At 37.4% G+C, this 21,003-nt stretch overlaps 1 protein-coding gene across 2 annotated transcripts in view; it reads right to left on the minus strand.

Moving 5' to 3' along the window:
• The window catches only part of vps50 (VPS50 EARP/GARPII complex subunit), a 166,270-nt gene that overhangs the window by 142,789 nt on the left and 2,478 nt on the right, over positions 1 to 21,003 (minus strand). For both annotated transcript variants that reach the window (XM_038288768.1, XM_038288767.1), the window contains exons 3-4: positions 12,140 to 12,262; positions 9,518 to 9,589 (exon numbers count right to left, since the gene is read on the minus strand). In XM_038288768.1, coding sequence (XP_038144696.1) covers positions 9,518 to 9,589; positions 12,140 to 12,262 — 195 coding nt within the window. The remainder of the gene's footprint in view (positions 1 to 9,517; positions 9,590 to 12,139; positions 12,263 to 21,003) is intronic.

Raw genomic sequence — 21,003 nt, forward strand, 5'->3', positions numbered from 1 at the left:
AAAACAAAGTTGATAGAACTCAGAACTTAAAGGTGAAACTCAAAAACCTAAGTTGGTAGAACTCAAAATTTCTATGTAACACTCCAAAAACCTAAGTTGGCAGAACTCAAAAATCTTTGTAAACTCAACCACAGTAAATTTAAGTAAGGAAAACTCAAAAAACCAAATGCATCACGTTGCCTAGAAAATTTAAGTTCTGTCAACCTCTATTTTTTTTTCAGTGTTGGACTATTGTGACTTGGCCCTTTATGCTGGATGTTGCTCTCAGCAGATGGCTTCCCTGGTCAAAAAGTGATGGGTATGGTCAGCAACAACACTGACATATGTAAACATCCAGAGAACTAATATTAAGATACTTATGAGCCCCTATGTTTAAACTTGACTAGGGGTCAACAATGATTTCCTTTACAGGAACGGTCAGGGCAGACTTCGCTTGTGAAAGTGGCTGAGATAGTTCAGAGCACAGGCAGCACCGCTAGAGACTTTTTCTGATTCTGAAGCTGTGTTGTTTTCGTCAACGATGATGAAATTATTTTGTTATATCCTGCCTAGGGCTGGGCGATAATTCAATAACGATATATATCGATCGATAGACGTGTGGCGCAATAGAAAAAAAGAGGGTCGATAAAAGTTCGATAAAAAAGAAACGCAGTTTTCCTTCCTTCTCATTGTAGCCTAGCATGTAGGTTTATGCTAGTCACTGCTTCCTCCCAACCAATCGCAATCGCGGACCCAGGCACGCCGTCACAAAGTGCCGCCCTCTCAAACCACAACACAGAGCACTTGAAGATGTCGCAGCAAGGAGAGTCGGAGGAAATTGTTTCAAAGAAGGGTTTTTGTAGTTCGGCAGTCTGGCAGTATTTCGGTCATGGCAAGTCGGACCAAAAACAGACCACAGTCATCTGTAAAATGTGTCGGGAACCAGTGAAAACCAAGTCTGATAACACAACCAACTTTTTTTTTTTTTTTTTTTATCATCTCAGCCGCTCACAGCCGCAGGAGTACGAGCTGTGCAGGCCCCGACGCGGCTCTCCTCCGAGGAATCTTCGGGAATTTCGGGAAAATATATATATATTTTCAGTTCTGGGCAGTTTCCCACGTAGTTCCAACAATTGAGATAAAAATGCTGAGGGGCCAGAAACTTCAAAGTAATAACTCAGGTTAAAGCAGGAAACGGGGGCGGCGGCGGCGGTGGGGGGGTATTTATTTATTTGTTATATTTATTTTGGTCACTTTTCTGGCAACTTTAGTTTATTCTTTGTCAGTATTTAATAACATAACTCAGGTCTCTTAAGTTATTTTTCTTTAAAACAATTCTGTTATGGTTAAAAAAGTTGGTTAAATAAAGATTTAATTCGAAGTCTGTGTTTGTGTTTTTTATTAAAATTAAATCATTTAGCAATATTATAAAAAGTCCAGGCAGAGCTGCACATAAAATATGGTTTCAAATCTTTTCTATAATTATCTATATCGATCAATATGCATTTTTTTTTATCGATAAGCTGTTTTTCTATATCGCCCAGCCCTAATCCAGCCTTTGACATAATTATATATTAAGGTCTCCTTATATATTAAGGTGCCCTTTTTTCATGATGATAATGAAAACATGACGAGTCCAGATGTGAATTTTTGACAATGAGACTAAAAAAAACTGTTAGCCGGTGGTCGGTCAGACGTTTAAAATGCATCACTTATTTGTTTTTTGATAAAAAGTCGGGTGAAAAGGTAGATCTTTTAATATTTATATCTCGTTCTTGTTTCTATCTATTTAAATATGATGTAAATGTTTCTTTACTGTTATTAAAACATTTTCTCATCTTCCTTTGAATATTGCAACATTTTAGTTAGCACATTCATTCAATTTAGGTCTGGATTGGCATGGCATTACAGGGCAATTATATAGGTTCTCTCTGTAGTAAACCCTGTGGATTTAAATCTACTTTGACCCCTGAGGAGCAGTAACTTGAAAGAAGAATTTTTTTGTTCTTTGCCTTTTGGGAGCAATGAAGATTTTCTTGATCTCTGTAATGCATAATTCATAGTAAATCAGGAAGTATTGGCTTTGGGACCTTATATGTCTAAAACCATTCCTTTATTGTACATTTTGTTAGCTTGTCTATCTGCTATATTAACCAATATGATGTGTTGAACTAGAACTGCTATTTTCACAACTTTTTTGAGACACTTCTTTATAAAGTAGGGCTTTAATTCATAAAAAAGTCCATTTGAATTATATAAATCAAACTTTTCTAACAGCAATGATGAACCACACGGCATAATTCTTTTTTTTTTTCCTGCCTGGCAATGAAGCAATAAGAATAATTGTCTGGGTGCCGAAAAAGGGCCCAAAAGATTCGGCTTTCAAAAGTGGAGCACTACGGCTATCGCCATAGTGTTCCGCTTGATTTATGCATTTAAATAGCTTTATTATAATTCATGAAGGGAGTATTACAGATTCTATGGATGCTACAATGTAAGTAGAATAGGAAACAAGAAAAACAGGAAAAAGGAGAAAAGATGAAAGGAAGCAGAAATAAAACAGAATGATAAAACGTCTGCTTCATCACCTGCAAAGAGGTGTAAAAAGAACAGCACAACCAGTGGATAAAGTATAAGAGATACACTAAAGCAGCACCTTGATACAATCGCTGAGGTATAAGTAGTATTGTTTAATCTGACATCTATACTGTGGTAGCTGAAGATTAGAATATGGACTTTCTGTATGGAAGTGAATCTCCAAGTACCTGGAACCAAGCACCTGTAGTTGTTTGTGAGAGTGCACTTGTGCATGTAAAGTTTATCCAAAGAAAAAATGCTAAATAGTGGTTGTGAAGAGCCAAAGACACGCCCCCCCCCCAGATTATCAAGGCAAGCTCCCAAACGGATCCCCAGAGCAAAGGCACCCAGGAGGGGCCAACAAATCGCAGCTTAAAACAGATCTGGGATTTTCCAATTTTGGTAAGCCTAGGTGGAATTAAAAGAGGCCACTCTGTTTCGATTTTCTGCTGCCGCAGCAACTCCGCATTAAGCTTTACCATCCTTTTATTTCAAAAATTGTGTGATATTCTTGCTTGTAAAACAGCTGATCTTTTAAGCGGTGGTGTTATCACTCTACCATTTCAAACCATTTTCCTCATCTTTCTTCTTCCTGACCCATTAATAAAGTCTTATGTCCACTGCTTTTTTACTTGAGTTTGTCTTTTTGTACTATTCTCTGTATTGTTAAACTTTTGTCCCCTTCTGTCTTTATTAAGCTGAACCTTGTGCTCTTCTCTACAAATGGTGGTAATTTCACTTCATTTTCAATATAGCTGCAGTAGAGGGCTTGTAAATATACTTCATCTCAGCATGGAACTCCAGCTGCAAGATGGCAACAACACACAAGAAAGTGAGGGAAGCGGAAAACATCATCGGATCAAAGCATCTCTAGCTTTTGTCCCGGTTCCCTTTCAGAACTACAGTAAACAGAGCACTCTGAACACCAAGACAGCTGACACCTTCCACATAAAATATTTGAACTGGTGCCATAGGGGAAACAGTACTACCACACTGCTCTACAGCTGTCCGCCAAAAGCTGTTAAAATGTTAAACCCTTGTGCTTTTTACATTACTGCAATTGTTTGAATGCTTTTCCTCATGTTTTTCCTAGTAGTATTTTTCCGTTGTTATTGCCTTCTTTTGTTGCATCAAGGATGCAACAGGAATCAAGAATCTTTATTTATATGAAAACTGTATTTTTCAGAGACCCCTTTTTTTAATGCAATAACAGTATCCCAAAAAAATAAATAAATAATAAAATAAAACATTTGAGAAAATATAAAACAAACATAGAAAAAAATATATTGCAGAGGCAGGTAATGCGCTAAATGATCTCCAGCATCTAACTGAGGCACTTAACCTCTTGCCTGGACTGTCATATGTTTTATATATGTACTACCCTTGATCCATAATAAAAAATAAAAATCAAATTGCATGTCTTATAGTGGTGAGTAATGGCATTGGTGTTTAATATAAGAAACGTGTCACAATATTGCAATATCAACATATACGGCAATATTTTTCCCAGCTATCAAATTAAATGTATACATAAAAAAGCAAGTGCTGTAAATGTTCATTAGAAGATTTAGATCATTTAGTTATTTTTGTGTCCATGTTGTTTGGGATTTGAGTGAGTTCATGTCTTCCACTGTGACTGCCTCAACAGTTTTGGCTTTTTTGTTTTGAGTATTAACATCTAATTTAATTTTCCAATGTAGTATGAAATGTTTGTAAAAAAAAAAAAAAAAAAAACACTGCAAGTGCAAGGCCAGTCCATGTAGTGAGCTGATGGTCTGTTTGATTATCAGCTGAGGGTTTTTATGTGTCTGCATATTAATTTTCGTATTATTAGTGACAAAAATGTATTTGATTAGAAAAATTGCAAGAAAAGAAAATGTCTCATTTCTTGAGTTAATTTCTAAAAGTGTACAACAGCTGTGCAAAAAAAATTACAAACCAAGAGAAGTTTTTTTGGACAACCTGCACGAGCCTATTCAAAGCAGTGAGGAGGCGGTCAGGTTGTTAGTATGCTGTGCATGAAGTCGGGGGTGGAGATGACATTTCAACATGTTTTAAGCATGCATGGCTGAAAGCTGATGACCTCAGCAGATGGAAAATGTAGCTTCAATTAAAGAGTGAGTTTGCTTCATGAAAACTTAATATTTAACTTCTTTTTTAAACATAAAAATGGAGTACTGAGGTAAACAATGAGTTTTTACAGGGAAGAAAGAAAAACATAAAAAAAACTCTCAATGCCATAAAGATGTGCCAGAACAATGTCACCGCACCACCTAGCGCCATATTTTTGCCTTTTAATGAAAAGTCTTAAAGAAGTGAAGCAGTGTGAATACACACACCAAAGAATAAGTTGTGAATCACTGAGCACTACCTGAGACACGGGGCCAAAGTCATTAATTCTCAGCTTCCCCCCTCAGACACAAACTGAGGTTAATTGTGCACTAAGTGGGCAGCAAAGCAAGCACAGCGCATTTCACTTTTAGCAGATGGAGCAAATTTTGTCCAAAATTAAAAAGGCTGCCAATGATGAATCATAAACAAATAAACACGACAAGACAATTGGGGAAATGATGTGCTTGGAAAGATGATTTTTTTTTTTTTTTTTTTTTTTATGACATGAGACAAAGGATTTCTTTTCAAACTGCAGTGAACTATTTAAAACACTGCAGAGAGGAAAAAATAATTGTATAGCATGCTTTGCACTCAGTAATTAGCAAGGAGACCTTAATATATAATTATGTCAAAGGCTGGATATAAGTGCAGACAGTATTTGCATATATTTGCATTTGAGCACATTAAGTTTTTAGTTAGGATTAGAACAAATGTATGAGTTAATTACACCAAAATAAAGCCGCTCTAATCAAGGTGGGCAGGAGTAGAATGTCACATTAAATATGACTAAAAGGGTGTCCACTTATAGCTCAAAGCTGTTTCTATTTTCAACCTTTACACCTGTCACAAACAAACATGGAAATATGAATTTAGGCATCAAAATTTGCACAGATTTTTTTAGACATTGGGTACAAAATTTATTTTTCGCTTCACTTTGAAAACACTTGTCTATGTGGGTATATTTCCATCATGAAAGGAGGTAATCTCCCATCTCATTTGTAATTCTCTCTACAGCACATCACGTTTCCTTCTCCAAATTTAAGCGTACGGAGGCGGCGGAGCAAGGTTCAGCCAACCATTGCATAAGCATCACTAACAAGTTAGGAGGCTGACCAAAGGGACAGGACTCATTACTGCTAACTCTCAAGTTCTATAGAGACAACCGGTCCTCTAATAAGATTAGGAATGAGACGATAAATAAACTTTGTGTTGAGGCATAGCTGATATTGGGTGGTAAGATATCACAGGGAACACGATTCAGTTTACCACCTACTAAAACACTGCAATCACAAATTTTTGCGTATTTCGTGGCGGTTTTATGTGACAGACTGTAGCGTTGTCAATTTTATGAGTCGACTCTCTGACAAACCTTTAAAGAACAGCAGAGGTGTTTTTATGAGATGGCTGATTTCTTCTTGCAATATTTGTCATTTGTTTTATTGCCACATCATGTTTGTCATTTATTGGTTGAAGATTTTCAAAAATACCATATTTATTTCCTTCCACTTCACATATATGCTATATATTTGTGTTTGCCCTCCTCTTTAAATTCCTTCTCCAATAAAAAGGTCTTAAAGCTAAAATGAGTCAACATGTCTTATGCACACAGCATGCTCACACAGCAGGAGCGAAAAGAAAATGGTAAACAGAGCTATGAATGCATGCAGTTTACATGTTAGACTCTCTTATTTTTACTGAAGCCACAGAGACACATTTGCTCATACCAACAGTGCAGCATGAGGAGAGCTACTAGAGAGAAAGGATGTCATAGGGCAGCCCTTACCCTGAGAATCTAAAACTATCATTATTGCTTCCTCAGAGGGAATGTAGCCTGTTCAAAGCTGGCTGCAGGGGGTCACTATTGGTTTAATGAACCACGCCACATCCACAACTCACAAACCTGACTTTATATTTACAAAATATAAAAACATTTTGAATTTTTTTTTTGTAGATTTCTTCTCATTCTTGCTACCTCTGAATGAACTCGGATGAAAATATGAAATTCAGCAGTCCCTATAAGCCGACTTCATTAGCATATCTCTAACTTTATCCCGCATCTCATCAGCAGAGAAGGAGATGGTTCTCGGTGCCAAACAAGTCTTGGAGCTCACCATAAAGAACAAAATCAGAGCATGAAATCAATCATAGACTTGCTGTAACTCCTGCTGAGCCGCCTTTTTGATGCTAAACACCATTTTTAATGATAAGCTTCTTTCGGAACAGAAGAACTTCTTAGGACAAAGAAATGTTTCATTCAAGTAAACTATTCACCCTTAATATTCAAACTCTGAGGAACTTTATGAAAATTCTGCCATATCCAATAGTGGCCATTTTATGTAAATAAATAAAAAAAAAAAAAAAAAAAAAAAACACAGGATTGTTTTAATATTTATAAAAAAAAATACAGGATTGTTTATTTCATAAATGCTCAGTTTTCCTCAACCAAAGCATGCCATCCTTGTAAAGGTGTCAAGTACCAGCACTTGACACCTTTACATTTATAATGGTAGGATAGATAAACATATTTCCTTCAAGTCCTACCAAGCAACCTTTACCTAATGGTTGTTAGGAATATTTGTTGTAAATCCAAAATGCTCCTTTTTGCTGCCGCTCTCTTACAATGAGCTTCAGAACTACATTTCTAATCTACATTCTCATAATTTTCTCAGTATCTTTTGTTATTTTTTGTCCACACTGTAAATTTGAGGTAGGTATATCACATATGTTCCATAAAGACCAAATGTCTGCACTTTGGTATTGCACTGATGCAATACTTTAAACTTTTAATAGGTTAATTGCGGTGTTTTAACCTGAAAACAATCTTTTAATAATAGAAATATAGAGTGACAAACATTAGTCTGTGTGTGAGTACTCTATAATACATATTTAAATTTGTTGCTGAGATCCTGAAATAAACAAAACTCTTAATGATACACTTATAAATTGAATAGCTTTGAATTCTCTTGTTTCTGTATCCTTGCATAAGAAGGTCAAAGAACAGCTGATATTCTCTCTTCTCTTCTATTACAAAACATATGAAATCTGTGTTTGATTATATTCATTAGGTTGAATAAATATCCATAAAAAACAAAGTTGGTGAAATGTTCATTAATGTTTATTATGTTTTTAACAATAAAGAACCCAAAATTTCAAGCTTTGTCTGAAATAACCAGAGTGGAGGTTTTAATGGTACAATAGGTAAGGCAATGCATCTTGTCACAAGATGAGGAGTAAAATCGGGGGTAATTTATTCAATTAATTTCCACGCAGCCCCCTGCAACCACACGGTCCCCCCTTCCATGTGGCACAACTCCCCATTTTAAGAACCCCAGAGTGAAGCAATTAAACAAGTTGAAATGTCATGTACACATAAAATTAAACAACCAGCAAATGTTCCTGTCTGGCACAATCTTACCACAGCTAACACACAAGCCTATAGGCTGACAGCTACAAACAAAAGAGGAATCCTTCCCTCTCCTCTCTATTTCAGTCAGGAAAGATGTAAGGGGGATTGTTTCGCTTCCACTAAGCTACTGTGCAGGTTTCTCCATGCCACAGGGCAAATGTCTCGAGCATCCTCTCATTTAAAGTCAGCACAAGGGGCTGCTGCCAAAGCACTCAACAGAAGGGAAGTAGAGGAGGAGTGGCTTGTAGAAAAAAAATCAAAGAACATGAGGTGTAGGTTGAATGCGTGTGGCATAGAGGAAGAATAAACGATCAAGATGACACAAATGAAGAAGGAATACGTAAAAGCTAGAAGACAGGTGGATAACATCCACTTTGGATTGCAAAGGAGCAGCTCTTCCACAAGCGTCTATAAATAGAAAACGTGTGACAGGCCAGCTTTGTGACACTGCAAGATACTAAGTGAGCTCTGTATAATGGGTTTCAAGAAAATGACCCTACTGTGGAAGGAAAAGCAGATGTCAAGAGACCCGGCTACAAAACTAAAGCAACATAGAAGTGAATATACACTAAATGCAAACCGAGACAAGCCATTTATACTTCCACACAAATCTTTGTAGGAGATAATCACGTTTATAGAGCTGCCAAAGAACCTTTGGAAACCAAATACACCCAGGAAGACACTTCTGCCTGCAGACAGGTACGGCATGACCTCGGGGACATAAAGCAAATTTTAGAAGGCAGAGGCTGCTTTGAGATGATGAAGCAAAAGGAGATTCAAATCTTTTATCAAAACGAGAACAAGCTTTTAGGAAGGTTTTTTTGCCTTCAGATGTTTCATTATTTCATTATTTCAAAATGAATGCCAGCGACAGAAAGCAGTGAGAGGAGCTCAGAGCAGGTTTTATTACTTCAGCTTTCCAGAGTAATAAAATGAACCTTCAGGTGAAGTCAGCAAAGGTGTCTGAGGACTAAAATACTCAGGACATTTGTTGCTTTCAGGCTTTTTTTTTCTCCTCACCTTATCTAAAAAAACAGTTTTACTCTTATTTCTTTTTACATGTAAATAATGAAAAAGTACAGTTAAAAACAGATATGTGCATACAATAATCATTAAAATGTTCTTCCTCTCTGATTGAACCACAATGTCTAATGATTTATTAATTTTGTCATAGGGTTAATGCACATATTTTACACATTAAAGCCTTAGGACCTGGGACTTTTCTCATTCTTGGTCACTATGATTATAAGACTTGACCTTATTTGAACACACATTTTCTTCTAGAATTCTGCAGTCTATACAGGATGCCCCAAAAATATCATTACACAACATCAAAACGGATTAAATACAACATAATATATGGGAGTGCCAAAATCTTTTAGTCCTTTTGGGTTCCCGCCTGTTTGTTTTTGAGGCTGACATAGAAAGACAGCAGAAACTTACCGCAGCCTGTTGTCTCTTCAGTTTGTCTCTGTGCTCCTCCAGCTCCTGCAGGTTCAGCTCAGGTGGAAGCTTCTACAATCAAAGGAAACACAAGCAAACATCAAAAAACATGAAATCAAAATTATAGTTAAGACAGCTTCCTTCAACGCAGACAATAACAGACAGGGAATTTGGTTCTCTGAGCTGATTTTACAATTTTTTCTACATCTAAATGCAGCCTCTAACCCACAAGAACTTTAAACCAGGGATGGAGTTTAGCTAAACTGAAAGGGTTAATATATCCCATTATTTTCACTCATGGGTGGTGAGTCTGACATTGTGGAAAAATTGAAAATCTTCTTTTATGGGCTATGCAAACAGCAACTTTTAAACAGAGCTAGATGAGGAGAAATGGGTTTGTGAACGCTCTTTAACAGAAGTTCCCTCTCGGGAGCGGGTACAGGGTTGTGCACGTGCATCTTTTTTTTTTTTTCAAAGTGTAGAAGGCGAGTCTTTTCAAAAATTCGCAAAATTCCTCCACTATACGTTTAAGACGTGCTTTGAGCACCATGTTAGAGCTAGACCCAGGTGGGAGGAGGAGGGTATCCAAGATTTACCAAATTTTACAGGACCTTAACCCACCATCATGGGAAGGTATTAAGCTGGCATGAGAAAAGGATTTAGGCATTGCACTGCCCAATGAGATGTGGCAAGATAGCCTGAAACGTATGCATACAACATCTCATTGCTTGAGGCATGGTCTTATTCAGTTTAAAGTTGGTCATCGTTTGCACAATTCAAATGAGAAGTTGGCTAGAATATTCCCTGATACTAACCCAGAGTGTCCGAGTTGAAGTGACAGTGGGTCACATGTTTTGGTCATGCGGTTCTCCGAGTAGCTTTTGGAAAAAGATCTTTGAAGCTATATCTTACCCGGATCTGTTAATTGCAATCTTCTGAACGACTCCGCAAGGTGAAAATTTGACCATCGTACAGCTTTTTTTTTTAACACTCATGACATAAAGGTTAATTCTTATACTTAGGAAGTTGACAAGGCCTCCATATTTTAGACACTGGGTTAAGGGGGTACTTTCTATGATTCCACTAGAGAAGCTGAAGTATAGTCGCAGTAGATGCAAAAAAGATTAATTCAAACCTGGACTCCATTTATAGAGCTTGTCGATGACTTGTCTTTTATTTGATATAATTATACCATGCTAAATTGTGAAAATTTGAAACGACCAGCTGGATCTGTGGGTGTGATCTATATGTATATTCTTCTTCTTGAGGCCTTGTGATGGTGGGGGAGTGGATTGGGTTCATTTCTGGTGTTTTGTTTCGTGTTGAATATTCTGTAACTTGAAACACAATACAAATAAAGTTCTCAAAAAAATTTTAATGATTTTAACAAGTTATAGATATACCTTAAATCCAGACAATATAGTTTGATTTTGAACAGCCGGAATGGTGGAGGATATTATTCGATAAACTCTCCTCTACAGCCTCTGTATTTAGCTCAACCCATCCTCCAAAACTAACCAGCCTCCCTGTTGCTGTTAAAAAACAAACCGTCTCCACAGCATTATGGTTCGACAGCCATTTTCTACTAGAGGGACTATGTGTGTTCCACTAGTAAACACACAGAAACTGTTAACAGTAGGCAGTTTCCTTACATAGTGCTCAGTATCAAAGATGTTATCATTCTGAAAGGAAGGAGTCTTTACTACAAGATTTTTTTTAAATATCTCACATATTTCAAACAGTTGTAAGCAATGATAGCTCCATGGTGATAACTCTAATGGTGTTTGCATTTTAGTTTTCTGATGCACAAGTAAACCATTTAAATGCACCTTTTTAGGGTCTATACTAATGGTGGGTTCCAAATAAAGAAAGCTTACCAGCAGGAGGATGTAGCCCTAACTATGTAGGTCAAAAGCCCTTTAATTTGCGCCTATTAAAGCTTTTTTTAATTAATAATTGTGTTCTTGTTCAGTATAAAAAAGAGGCAAACTTCTCTCTTTATAAGCCCAACTTCTTTGCATTTAAGAGAACTTATACTTCTCTCACCTGTTGTGACTAAATATATCTCAGTTTCTTCTTTTCTTTTTTTTTTTTTCAAAAAAGGAGCGTAGGCTCCATAAATACACACTGTCAGATCATAAATCAGATTAGTCAAAAAGGTAGAGTCCCTTATTTGGTAAGCAGCAAACAAACTTTGCAAGAGAAAAGAAGATATTACGAATCCATGGCCCAAAGCATGAGAGGTAATTACTTTCCCCTTGACTGAAAGTCTCATTTCGGATGGTGTAGCAATACCAAGATAAATCTAATGAGATTTCACACCTTTCTTGTGTTGCGTGGATGCAATCCATCAATCCGGACCTGGAAGATGAGCATGCAGCTCAGTTAGAGCGTAAGAGACAGCAGCTCAGGTAAGAAAGAGCTTTGCTCCTGCCAGTCAGATGGGGCTCAACGAGCAGCATATTTACTCCCATTAGATATGCAATGCTAGTCTTATCAAAACCACCAGCTTTGATGCAATCAACCTAAAATAAGGGAGGGAGGTTGACTGAAATGCGAGTCTCATCACTTTGAGCAGAGTTGCACATGTGTACACGATAACACGGTCCTGGGGTGACTGACCTCCAGTTCGTGCTGCACCATGTCGAAGGAGTCGCTGGAGAAGTAGACCTCCTCGATGCTGTCGATGATTTCCTGCTCCGCCTGCGGATCGATGGGCTGCTGCCTCAACTCCCGCAACTCCTCCTGTAGGACATGTAGAGAGACAGCAGAGGGCTTTAAAAGATGCTTACTTTTTTAAATTACCAAAGGATGCAAGAAAGTTAGAAAGGATGAGAAAAAATAAGCAATGATTGTGGAGTAAAGGGTGAAGGTGAAGGAAAGGTAGATGGCAGAATAACATAAAATAAAAAAAGAAATAAAGAGAGGGTGTATGAAAAGTCTCCCCCGAAAAAACAAAAATGGAAAGAAACAATATTAACAGGTTGAGAGTAAAGCCTGCAGCCTGTATTACTGGTCAAATGTCAAGGAGAAATGGGAAGCAGAAAGTAAAAGGAATACGATTCTCCCTTCTGAGAATCTCGGAGACCCATCAGACCCTTATTGATTAACACACTGTGCTCCCGCCGAGCCTTACTGCTGCAGCTGTTCTTTTAGAAGAAGGAGCCTTAAGCCCACATCCTTGCCTTAATGAGCTGAGATGCAGTCACATGTCAATATAAAGGCGATGGAGGAGATGTAGGGTAAAAAAATGGGTCTAAAGTGGAGCAAAGACACACCCTTCATTTGAGATTTGGAAACACTAGCTGGGCTACTTATGCTTAAGGCCTACTGTAAGGACACACCACATTAAATTATGACATCCATTTCATAAAGTGTCTGAGGTATTTGTACCTTATAGATAGGTACAGTGCATGTTAGTATAGAGGATTTTATCAGACTTCACATATAGAATCATATAGTTAATCACGCAGAAAGAAGAAAATATGGATTTCATACAAACATAGCGATTCAATCCCAGTCCGTCTCGGTTCAGTTTATTATTCCCATCAGTATAAAGTTTCCGATCTAAGGAAATTCAGCCATATGCATCAAGTCACTGAGGTTTGCAGCAATCCTTCCTCATGGATGGGCATATCAAATATGAAATGTATACATATCCAATGCAGTTGAGTCAATATTTCGAAGAGAAACCTTATTTGCATTACAGTCACCGCTCCTTGGAGCCATGTCTCTACAGCATTCATTGATTCAGTTGAAAATAGCTCAAAAATCAGTTAGTGTGGGTGGAGAACGTTGGTATACAGCTGTTTTAAAGGCATGTCACAAATTAGGTCGGGACATCAAACAACATGAATGTGTTTTAATCTGAATCTCTCCACTGCAGCCATCATTTTGTTTAGAGTTACTGGAAGAAGAACCCTCTCTCTCAGGTCTTTTACAGACAACTCTGATAAGAATTTTTGCCCTTATTGAAGAAAAGCCCCAAGCATCATGCTGCCATCTCCATGTAGCATTTAGGGGTTTTATTTCAGTCTTTGCATGGCTTGCACAAAAACTGAAACAGGGCCTCTCTTGCCACACCTGCCACAAAGAGCACAACCTAATTTACAAAAATGTCTGATAGTTTTTTTGTCTTTGTTGATTTTATTAATACATTTCTTTCTCTAAAGAAAGCTCACTTAAAGGAGAAGTTCGGTTTTTTACACTTTAAGCCCATTTTCTGTAGTGTCCAGGATGAAATCGAATGATCGACACCAAAAGTTTGACAATTGCTCCTGTCTCTGCTTTTTGGCTCATTTAGAATCCACCCCTGGCTGCTTTAGAATGGCTAGCATAGAGCATGTCCGATAATGTCCTTAAAACAACCTTAAACGTTCTTTTTTTTAAATATGCTACTCACCGTGTCGTCAGCGCTGTTCAATGACGTTCCAAAAAAAGTTTCGTGAAGAAAAAACGTTCCTGTAGTGTTTTATTTAGCATTTTGTAAATCCCATTGAGTTCTGTAGGAATAGTCAATATTCCGCTGCCACCGGAAACGGAAATGGGGCCTGTTTACACAGTTGTAGTCTTTTCGCTTCACTCTGTGTACTCCGATGTCGAGAATCAAGAATCCACCTTTCGTATTCCATTTTCAGAGTTTTTTAAAGTGTTTAACAGAGACGTTAGCACCTCGACGTCGGAGTACACAGAGTGAAGCGAAAAGACTACAACTGTGTAAACAGGCCCCATTTCCGTTTCCGGTGGCAGCGGAATATTGACTATTCCTACAGAACTCAATGGGATTTACAAAATGCTAAATAAAACACTACAGGAACGTTTTTTCTTTACGAAACTTTTTTTGGAACGTCATTGAACAGCGCTGACGACACGGTGAGTAGCATATTTTAAAAAAAGAACGTTTAAGGTTGTTTTAAGGACATTATCGGACATGCTCTATGCTAGCCATTCTAAAGCAGCCAGGGGGTGATTCTAAATGAGCCAAAAAGCAGAGACAGGAGCAATTGTCAAACTTTTGGTGTCGATCATTCGATTTCATCCTGGACACTACAGAAAATGGGCTTAAAGTGTAAAAAACCGAACTTCTCCTTTAAGGTCTGCACCTATACCAATATTAAACATCTGGTATCCTCTGAAGACAGAATGTGAAACTTTTCATGTCTCTAGTTGTAAAGAAGAACAAAAAATACATGAATCATGTTACTTTTTCTTAGTTATTCAACAGTTATTGAGATTCAAGGTTTTGATGTGACAAACTATGAAAGAGTTTAAGGTGTATGATTCTTTTAAATATACATTTAGTGGGAGAAAGCTTTTTATTTACAGTAAACCTGAGAATAATGCTTAAGTTATAAATGCATTGCCAAGCATGAACAAAATAAACAGGGCATGGGGTTAAAATACCTGAAAAGAAGCTAAGAGAATCCCAATCAATACATCCATAAAAAGCCCGGATTTTTGCATGGAAATAGCTGCTTTGACACAAGTATTTGTTATCAGCACTAAGCATGCTTTACCAGGCACCTCAGCATCTCAATCTGCCTGACATTTCTCCATTGGAATGATGCTGCGTGTAATTCTATTTTCCACTCTAATATAAGGCATCACCTAATTGACTATTTATCACCCACAGAGTCCCTGTTACTCCACTATAAATAGATTTTCTTATATAGGGCAAAAATGGAGGATTAAATGAAGCATCCATTTGTTTATTATCATGAGGGCAGGAGCCTTAAGGTGCACTCTGCTGTGTTTGAAGCAGGTAAAAGGAGCAAACCCGATCCTCTGGGAGGGGAATGTGTGTAGGTGAGAGCCGGAGATGGGAAAGGAGAGTTGGGAAAGAGGCGGCAGAATACGTTCCGCTACAAAAAGAGTGGGTGGGAAAATCAGCTCAAAGGAGAGGGAGAGTGTAAAAGAGAGGGAGATGGGGGGGGAATGAGTCACTCATAGCAAAAGAGGAAGAAGAGGAGCGAGAGAAGGGCAATGGTTGTGTGTCTCCTGTGAAGTTACTCCCTGTTTAGTTGGGAGAATTAACTTCTGCTGCGTGACACTGCTCCCCCCCACCAGTCTTGCGGCTGCAAAACTTGCAACACCTCTGAGAGAGTGACTCATCACGAGGCTCCACCGAGTTCCTCCCCACTTTCCCTGCTGCACGTCGCAGGAATACCACAAAACAGATACTCCAGAACAGAACAAAATTTTAAATGAAAAACACAAGCCAGCTGGGAAGCTTTGATCAAATTTTGCATTAAAGGACAGGTGACGAACAACCAACCCTCCCCACCTTAGAACCTGCATCCTAAACACAGGATCTTAAACAACCTTTCGACTGAATCACATCGGTAGAGAACGCTGACCTAAACAAAAGGGCTCCAGTTTACAACTAAAGCAACTATAAACAAAAGGAAGGTGCACCAAGATACAACCACCAAGAGGAGCAGTAATCTGCCCAATTAAAGCCCTGCTCCTTAAAATCACTACTAAATATGTATCAGAGCCTAACCGGATTTACCTTCTGGTCTGCTATAGAGACAGTAGACAGTTCAATATGGAACCCAAACCAGAAGGCAACATAAGAGTCTTTCTTGTTTCATGTGTTTATTATCCATTTAATTTAGCGTGTCTCTCATTGACTGAGTGGCTGTGATGTGTTATCACTTTGTTGTCTGCAACAGACTGGCTCTTGAATGTATAACACATTATCCGAGACGTGTTTTTAGACTATAAACGCGTCATCATCTCAATGCAATGTGTGTTTTTTAGAAAACTCACACACTTATTGTTTGTATCATGACATACATAAATTTTGTTCATTAAAAGCCTCAAAAGGTAGCAAAATACTTAACAACTGATGTACCTCATAAATATATGAATGGTTGGTTTGTGTGCGTCCAAATAAAGGCTTCTCGAAGAGTAATAGACACATAAAGGCTGACCCCTGCTGGAGCTACTGATAACTGCGTCGAACTGCACTGAAAGCCTTCAACAACCCGAATTTCTCTCAGAAGCAGAATGAATAGACAGAAAAATTACATTTTTCTTATTTTTCGCTCTGCAGTCTAGAGATTCATCACTCAGTATGTACATCAGATTGTCACGAAACCTTCTTTCTAGCAACACATGTCAATTATAAGAGTAAAATCTTCCAAATTGCAATCTTGTCTCATAATTTAAAACTGAAAGTTAGAACACCTAAAACCATTCCTGGAAAATAGTGATTTTTGCAGCTTTTGAATGAGGGTGTAATGGATCTTTTAGATACTACAGTGGGTAAATCCTTTTAGCCATTCTTCAAAACAGCAGAGAAAGAAGCATTTTATCACCTGGACCTACAGCTAGGCTGTGGTACAATGATTTAAGGACTCTTGTGAGCAATCTTAAACAACAGTGTCATCTCTCTTTGTCTTCACATTGCACAGTGCTGACTATACATACCATTCTGCAATATATGCCATATCTAGAAGACAAAGGAGATGATCGACTTGGGTAGAAAATCCCCCCATGAACCAATCGTTATTTATAAGGAGGAGATTGTAAAAAAGGTACATTTGGGAGTCAATCTTGGCTACAAGCTGAACTGAACTGTGCAGGCGAGCGCCCTGTACAGGGTGGGCTCTGTTTCTACTCCTTTAATGGGAGCAGGGAATAGCTACACTTCTTATATCAAGTTGGGGTAGCCAATCCTGTCTTCTTCAGGGTGGTCTGCTGGGGCGGTATGACCCTGAAACACGGTCACCAGTTAGATAAGCTAATTGGGAAGAGTGGTTCTGCGATGGGGAGGAGTGTTGACTCAGTAGGATCTTTGTTAGGGAAAAGCATGAAGAGTATCATGCAGGGCCTTCTACGTAAAATAAGGCTCACTCTACATCAGTGTTTCTTTTTGACCCCTTTGGGCATTTTGTCTTACCATTAGTACCCCTCTAGGTCAAAGAATTGATGATTGTCAAAAAATTGAACATAAAATAACTGATAATAAAATAAAAACTATTTTACTTAATCTTCTAACTTTGAGCATTTAATTCTTAGGTATTTATTGTTTATATATAAAAAATGGCAATTTGAAAACAAGGCTGGAAAGGAATGCATTTTTATCAGACCAAGTAGCTTGATCTCAGTAAGTCTCCAAAAAATAAACCATTAGAAACAATCAAGTCAACTGAATTTTAATGTGAAAAAAAATCCTTTCCTGACAAGTTTTATGAAGGATAAATATTTACAGTATGCACAATAATATCGGGTCTTAAACTAGAACTGGGCTTTGGTTCTGTGTGATGATAGTTTAGTCAGCAAGCAGCAGCTACCCCTTGACTACTTTGAGAAGCCATCTCCTGTCCATTTGTTAGTGCTATTGTGAAAAATTGGTGATGCTGTGGGACAATTTCTTGTCAACGACCACTGGGACCTGTTAGAGAGGACAACACTATTATATATTTTTTAATATTAGGAGATTTGAACACCATTTTCCACAGTTCTAGAAATGCTGTATATTTGATGTCTTAGAAAATTTCAAGGAGATAATTCAAAACATATGGCAAAATTAACATAGATGAGGTTCAACTGATGTACAATCAACCATTTTCCAAAGATATTTTAGTTCCTAAACGTAGGTCACAGGCAAAATAATAAAAGGGAAGCTGAAGATAGGCAAATATAAATGAGAACCAGGTATAGCTGGTCAACCATTGTGAAGCTTTTAGGGGAAAACCTAGTGCTGTTGTTGTATTACAGCACCACAATTTCTTCAAAACAAGCAGTGATAGTTATTGCGGAACATATGATTTGATTTGATTTCACCTTAACCTAGAATTTATTTAACAGACAAACACATTCCAGAAACACTTTGGTGCAATTTATTGGAAGAAGATTTTGCAAATCATGCTATTATAGCCGATTTTGACACTATAGGACTAAAAGTTTGGATAAAATATGCATGAGCTTGACAGCATGGGCAAAGCTGTTCTACTTACTCTGTTCAAATCAGATTGCATTACCAAAATGAGTTTGTCTTTCTGAATTCAAAAAATGTATGTTGAATATCAAAACATGCAAAACATGAAATCTTTAAGCATCCACACTGTGATTCATTTTGGATTTGATTTTTGTTTACAAAAGAGATTTAGTGCTTGTTATTAGGAATGCGGTGCTTAATACCTAAGAGCTTGTACATTTACAATCAAAATAAGGTGAGCTTAATAGTGTGGGTGAAAAAGAAAAACAAAATTGTGTGTGCAATGAGTGGGGAATTTTGCAGGTGATCTACAAAAAGTGTGAGATTAAGAAAGATGAGGCAATACGCCATGAAGTTAATGTTAATAGTTTGCTGCTTCTATTTTCTTTTATACCTTTTTTTTTTCTAGGGCAAGTTACGGTTTTTTTTAATCACTTCCATACATCAGCAAAGTCTAGAAGCACAAGGTCTATATTTAGCCATTCAGCAAAGATGCTGCTACATGGCTGTACAAGGTATTTGGCATTTGACCAGTTAAATGAGCGCTCAAATGATATAGTACCTACTGCAAAGTAAGTTGTACCTTTTTGTCTTAACCTATTAATTTTTTTTAAAGCCAAGTGAAAAAGTTAAATAGAAAAGTCAAAAAATAAGGTTAAAAGTTAAAAAAAAAAGTAAAAAATGTAAGTGCCTATATCAGCATTAATGCTCTAAGGTTGTGTTGTAACAGAAAAAAGTCTTTCTTCCACTCACTTTTGTCATTTTTCTTGATATATTTGGGCAAGTGGCTGTTTCTTGCTACTTTATTGGCCTTAATTTTCGCTATCATTATATGAAAAATTGTTTAATGTTATAAAACTACAATGGTCTTGTACTGTACTCCAATTTTCATTTTTAAAGTATTTCACTGAGAGCACTATAAAGGGTTAAATAACAATGACACTGAATAATAGTGGCATTGCAGTATACATAAGTATCTCAAATTTCTACAAACAGAAGTAAAAAAAATACAATAAAAAGATTAAAATAGCTCATAAAAGCTCATAAAAACACTGAGGGGAAAAAAAATTCTTCTTGCCACAAGTTTGAGATGTGCACTTTAATTTAAAAGTTTATCGTCTCTCGGGTGAAAGAAACATTTCTTTCTACGAAAGTAATAAAATAGGTCCAAAGAACCGTGGAGAGTTGAATAACTAATGAAATAGAAATTTGTGGCAATTCGGGGAAACATAAGGGGGCATAAGCTGTTTATTTTGTCAAAACAAGCCAAATATAAAACTACAGTTTATTATAATTTTTTAAATGCAAAACTCTTATAGTATCTCAACAGCATGACCTATCAATCATCAGCTCCATGACTTGTCCAGCTCACAGTTTGCCACATGCCACTGTCAGCTCCTAGACGATGATAAATGATTCAAATCACCAATAAAATGGTTGGAAACACATGACAGCCTCCTGTTCCAGTACTATAGTAACATCTAAAAATCAAGCGCATTGGTCTCACTCTGCTGCACACAGCAGCATGTAAGGTCACAGTCTTCCCTAGTGTGACAGCAGTAATGGATTATTCACCAACACGCAGGGAGGGCAATGGGCGTAGGTGAGGTCCTTTTCATTTTCTTGGAGGCAGAGGCATCAAGCCTTAAAGTAAGTAAAGTCATTGCATCAAATGCATCAACAAATGTCTGTTTTTGTTTTGGTTGAACACACATGAGGATGTTTGCAGTAAACATTGAAAAAAAAAACTATAACATACAGGGCTAAGGAAAAGTATCTCCCACCCAGGTTTCTTTTCCATCACAGAAAATTATTACAAAACATTCAAACAAAATGTTACGATTGGTTAAATAAAACCTGACTACATTGTAGTTCTCAAATGATTTTATTTGGCAATGAGAAACAAAAATCCAAACAAAAATTGCCCCTATGTAGATAACTAAAGCTGTTTGATCTGCCTCCTTAATACACTAAAGGAATTACCTATAAGTCACCACTCTGAAAACATGAGATACGTGAAAATATCTTAAAAAGCAAAACATTACATTTCAATTAATGGACTCAGAGTCAATTTTATCTAAAAGCTTTGGAACAGCTATAAACACAAATGAGAGCAATGATCCAGAAACTGAGAAAACAGAAAGAGTGGTGAAGCTTCCTGGCAATCTTCACTGGCCGTTGTGACAAAATTACCCCAACGCTGCATCAATGTGTCATCCAGGAGGTTAAAAGGAACACAGAAGAAAATGTAAAGCACTGCAGGCCTCACTTATGTTATGCCTCTATGATTAAACAATAAGGAAGACAGCAGGCAGAAACAGTAATGATGGGATGTTTCTGAAGCCAAAATCACTACTGATCTTATTAAAGTCACAGTATAATTTAACTGCATTTGCAGTTGCAAACGTTTGTTGGATCTGAGCTAAAGCAGTACTATTGATGTACTCTAGCTGCACATTGATGCAGGATGCAGCCATTATGTCCTTGCTCTTTATTTTTAAGCTGCTTTACAAATCCAAAGCCAAACACATTAAGCGCA

The sequence above is a fragment of the Cyprinodon tularosa genome, unplaced genomic scaffold, assembly GCF_016077235.1.
Source record: "Cyprinodon tularosa strain WSP-4 unplaced genomic scaffold, ASM1607723v1 ctg26, whole genome shotgun sequence".
Taxonomy (NCBI): domain Eukaryota; kingdom Metazoa; phylum Chordata; class Actinopteri; order Cyprinodontiformes; family Cyprinodontidae; genus Cyprinodon; species Cyprinodon tularosa.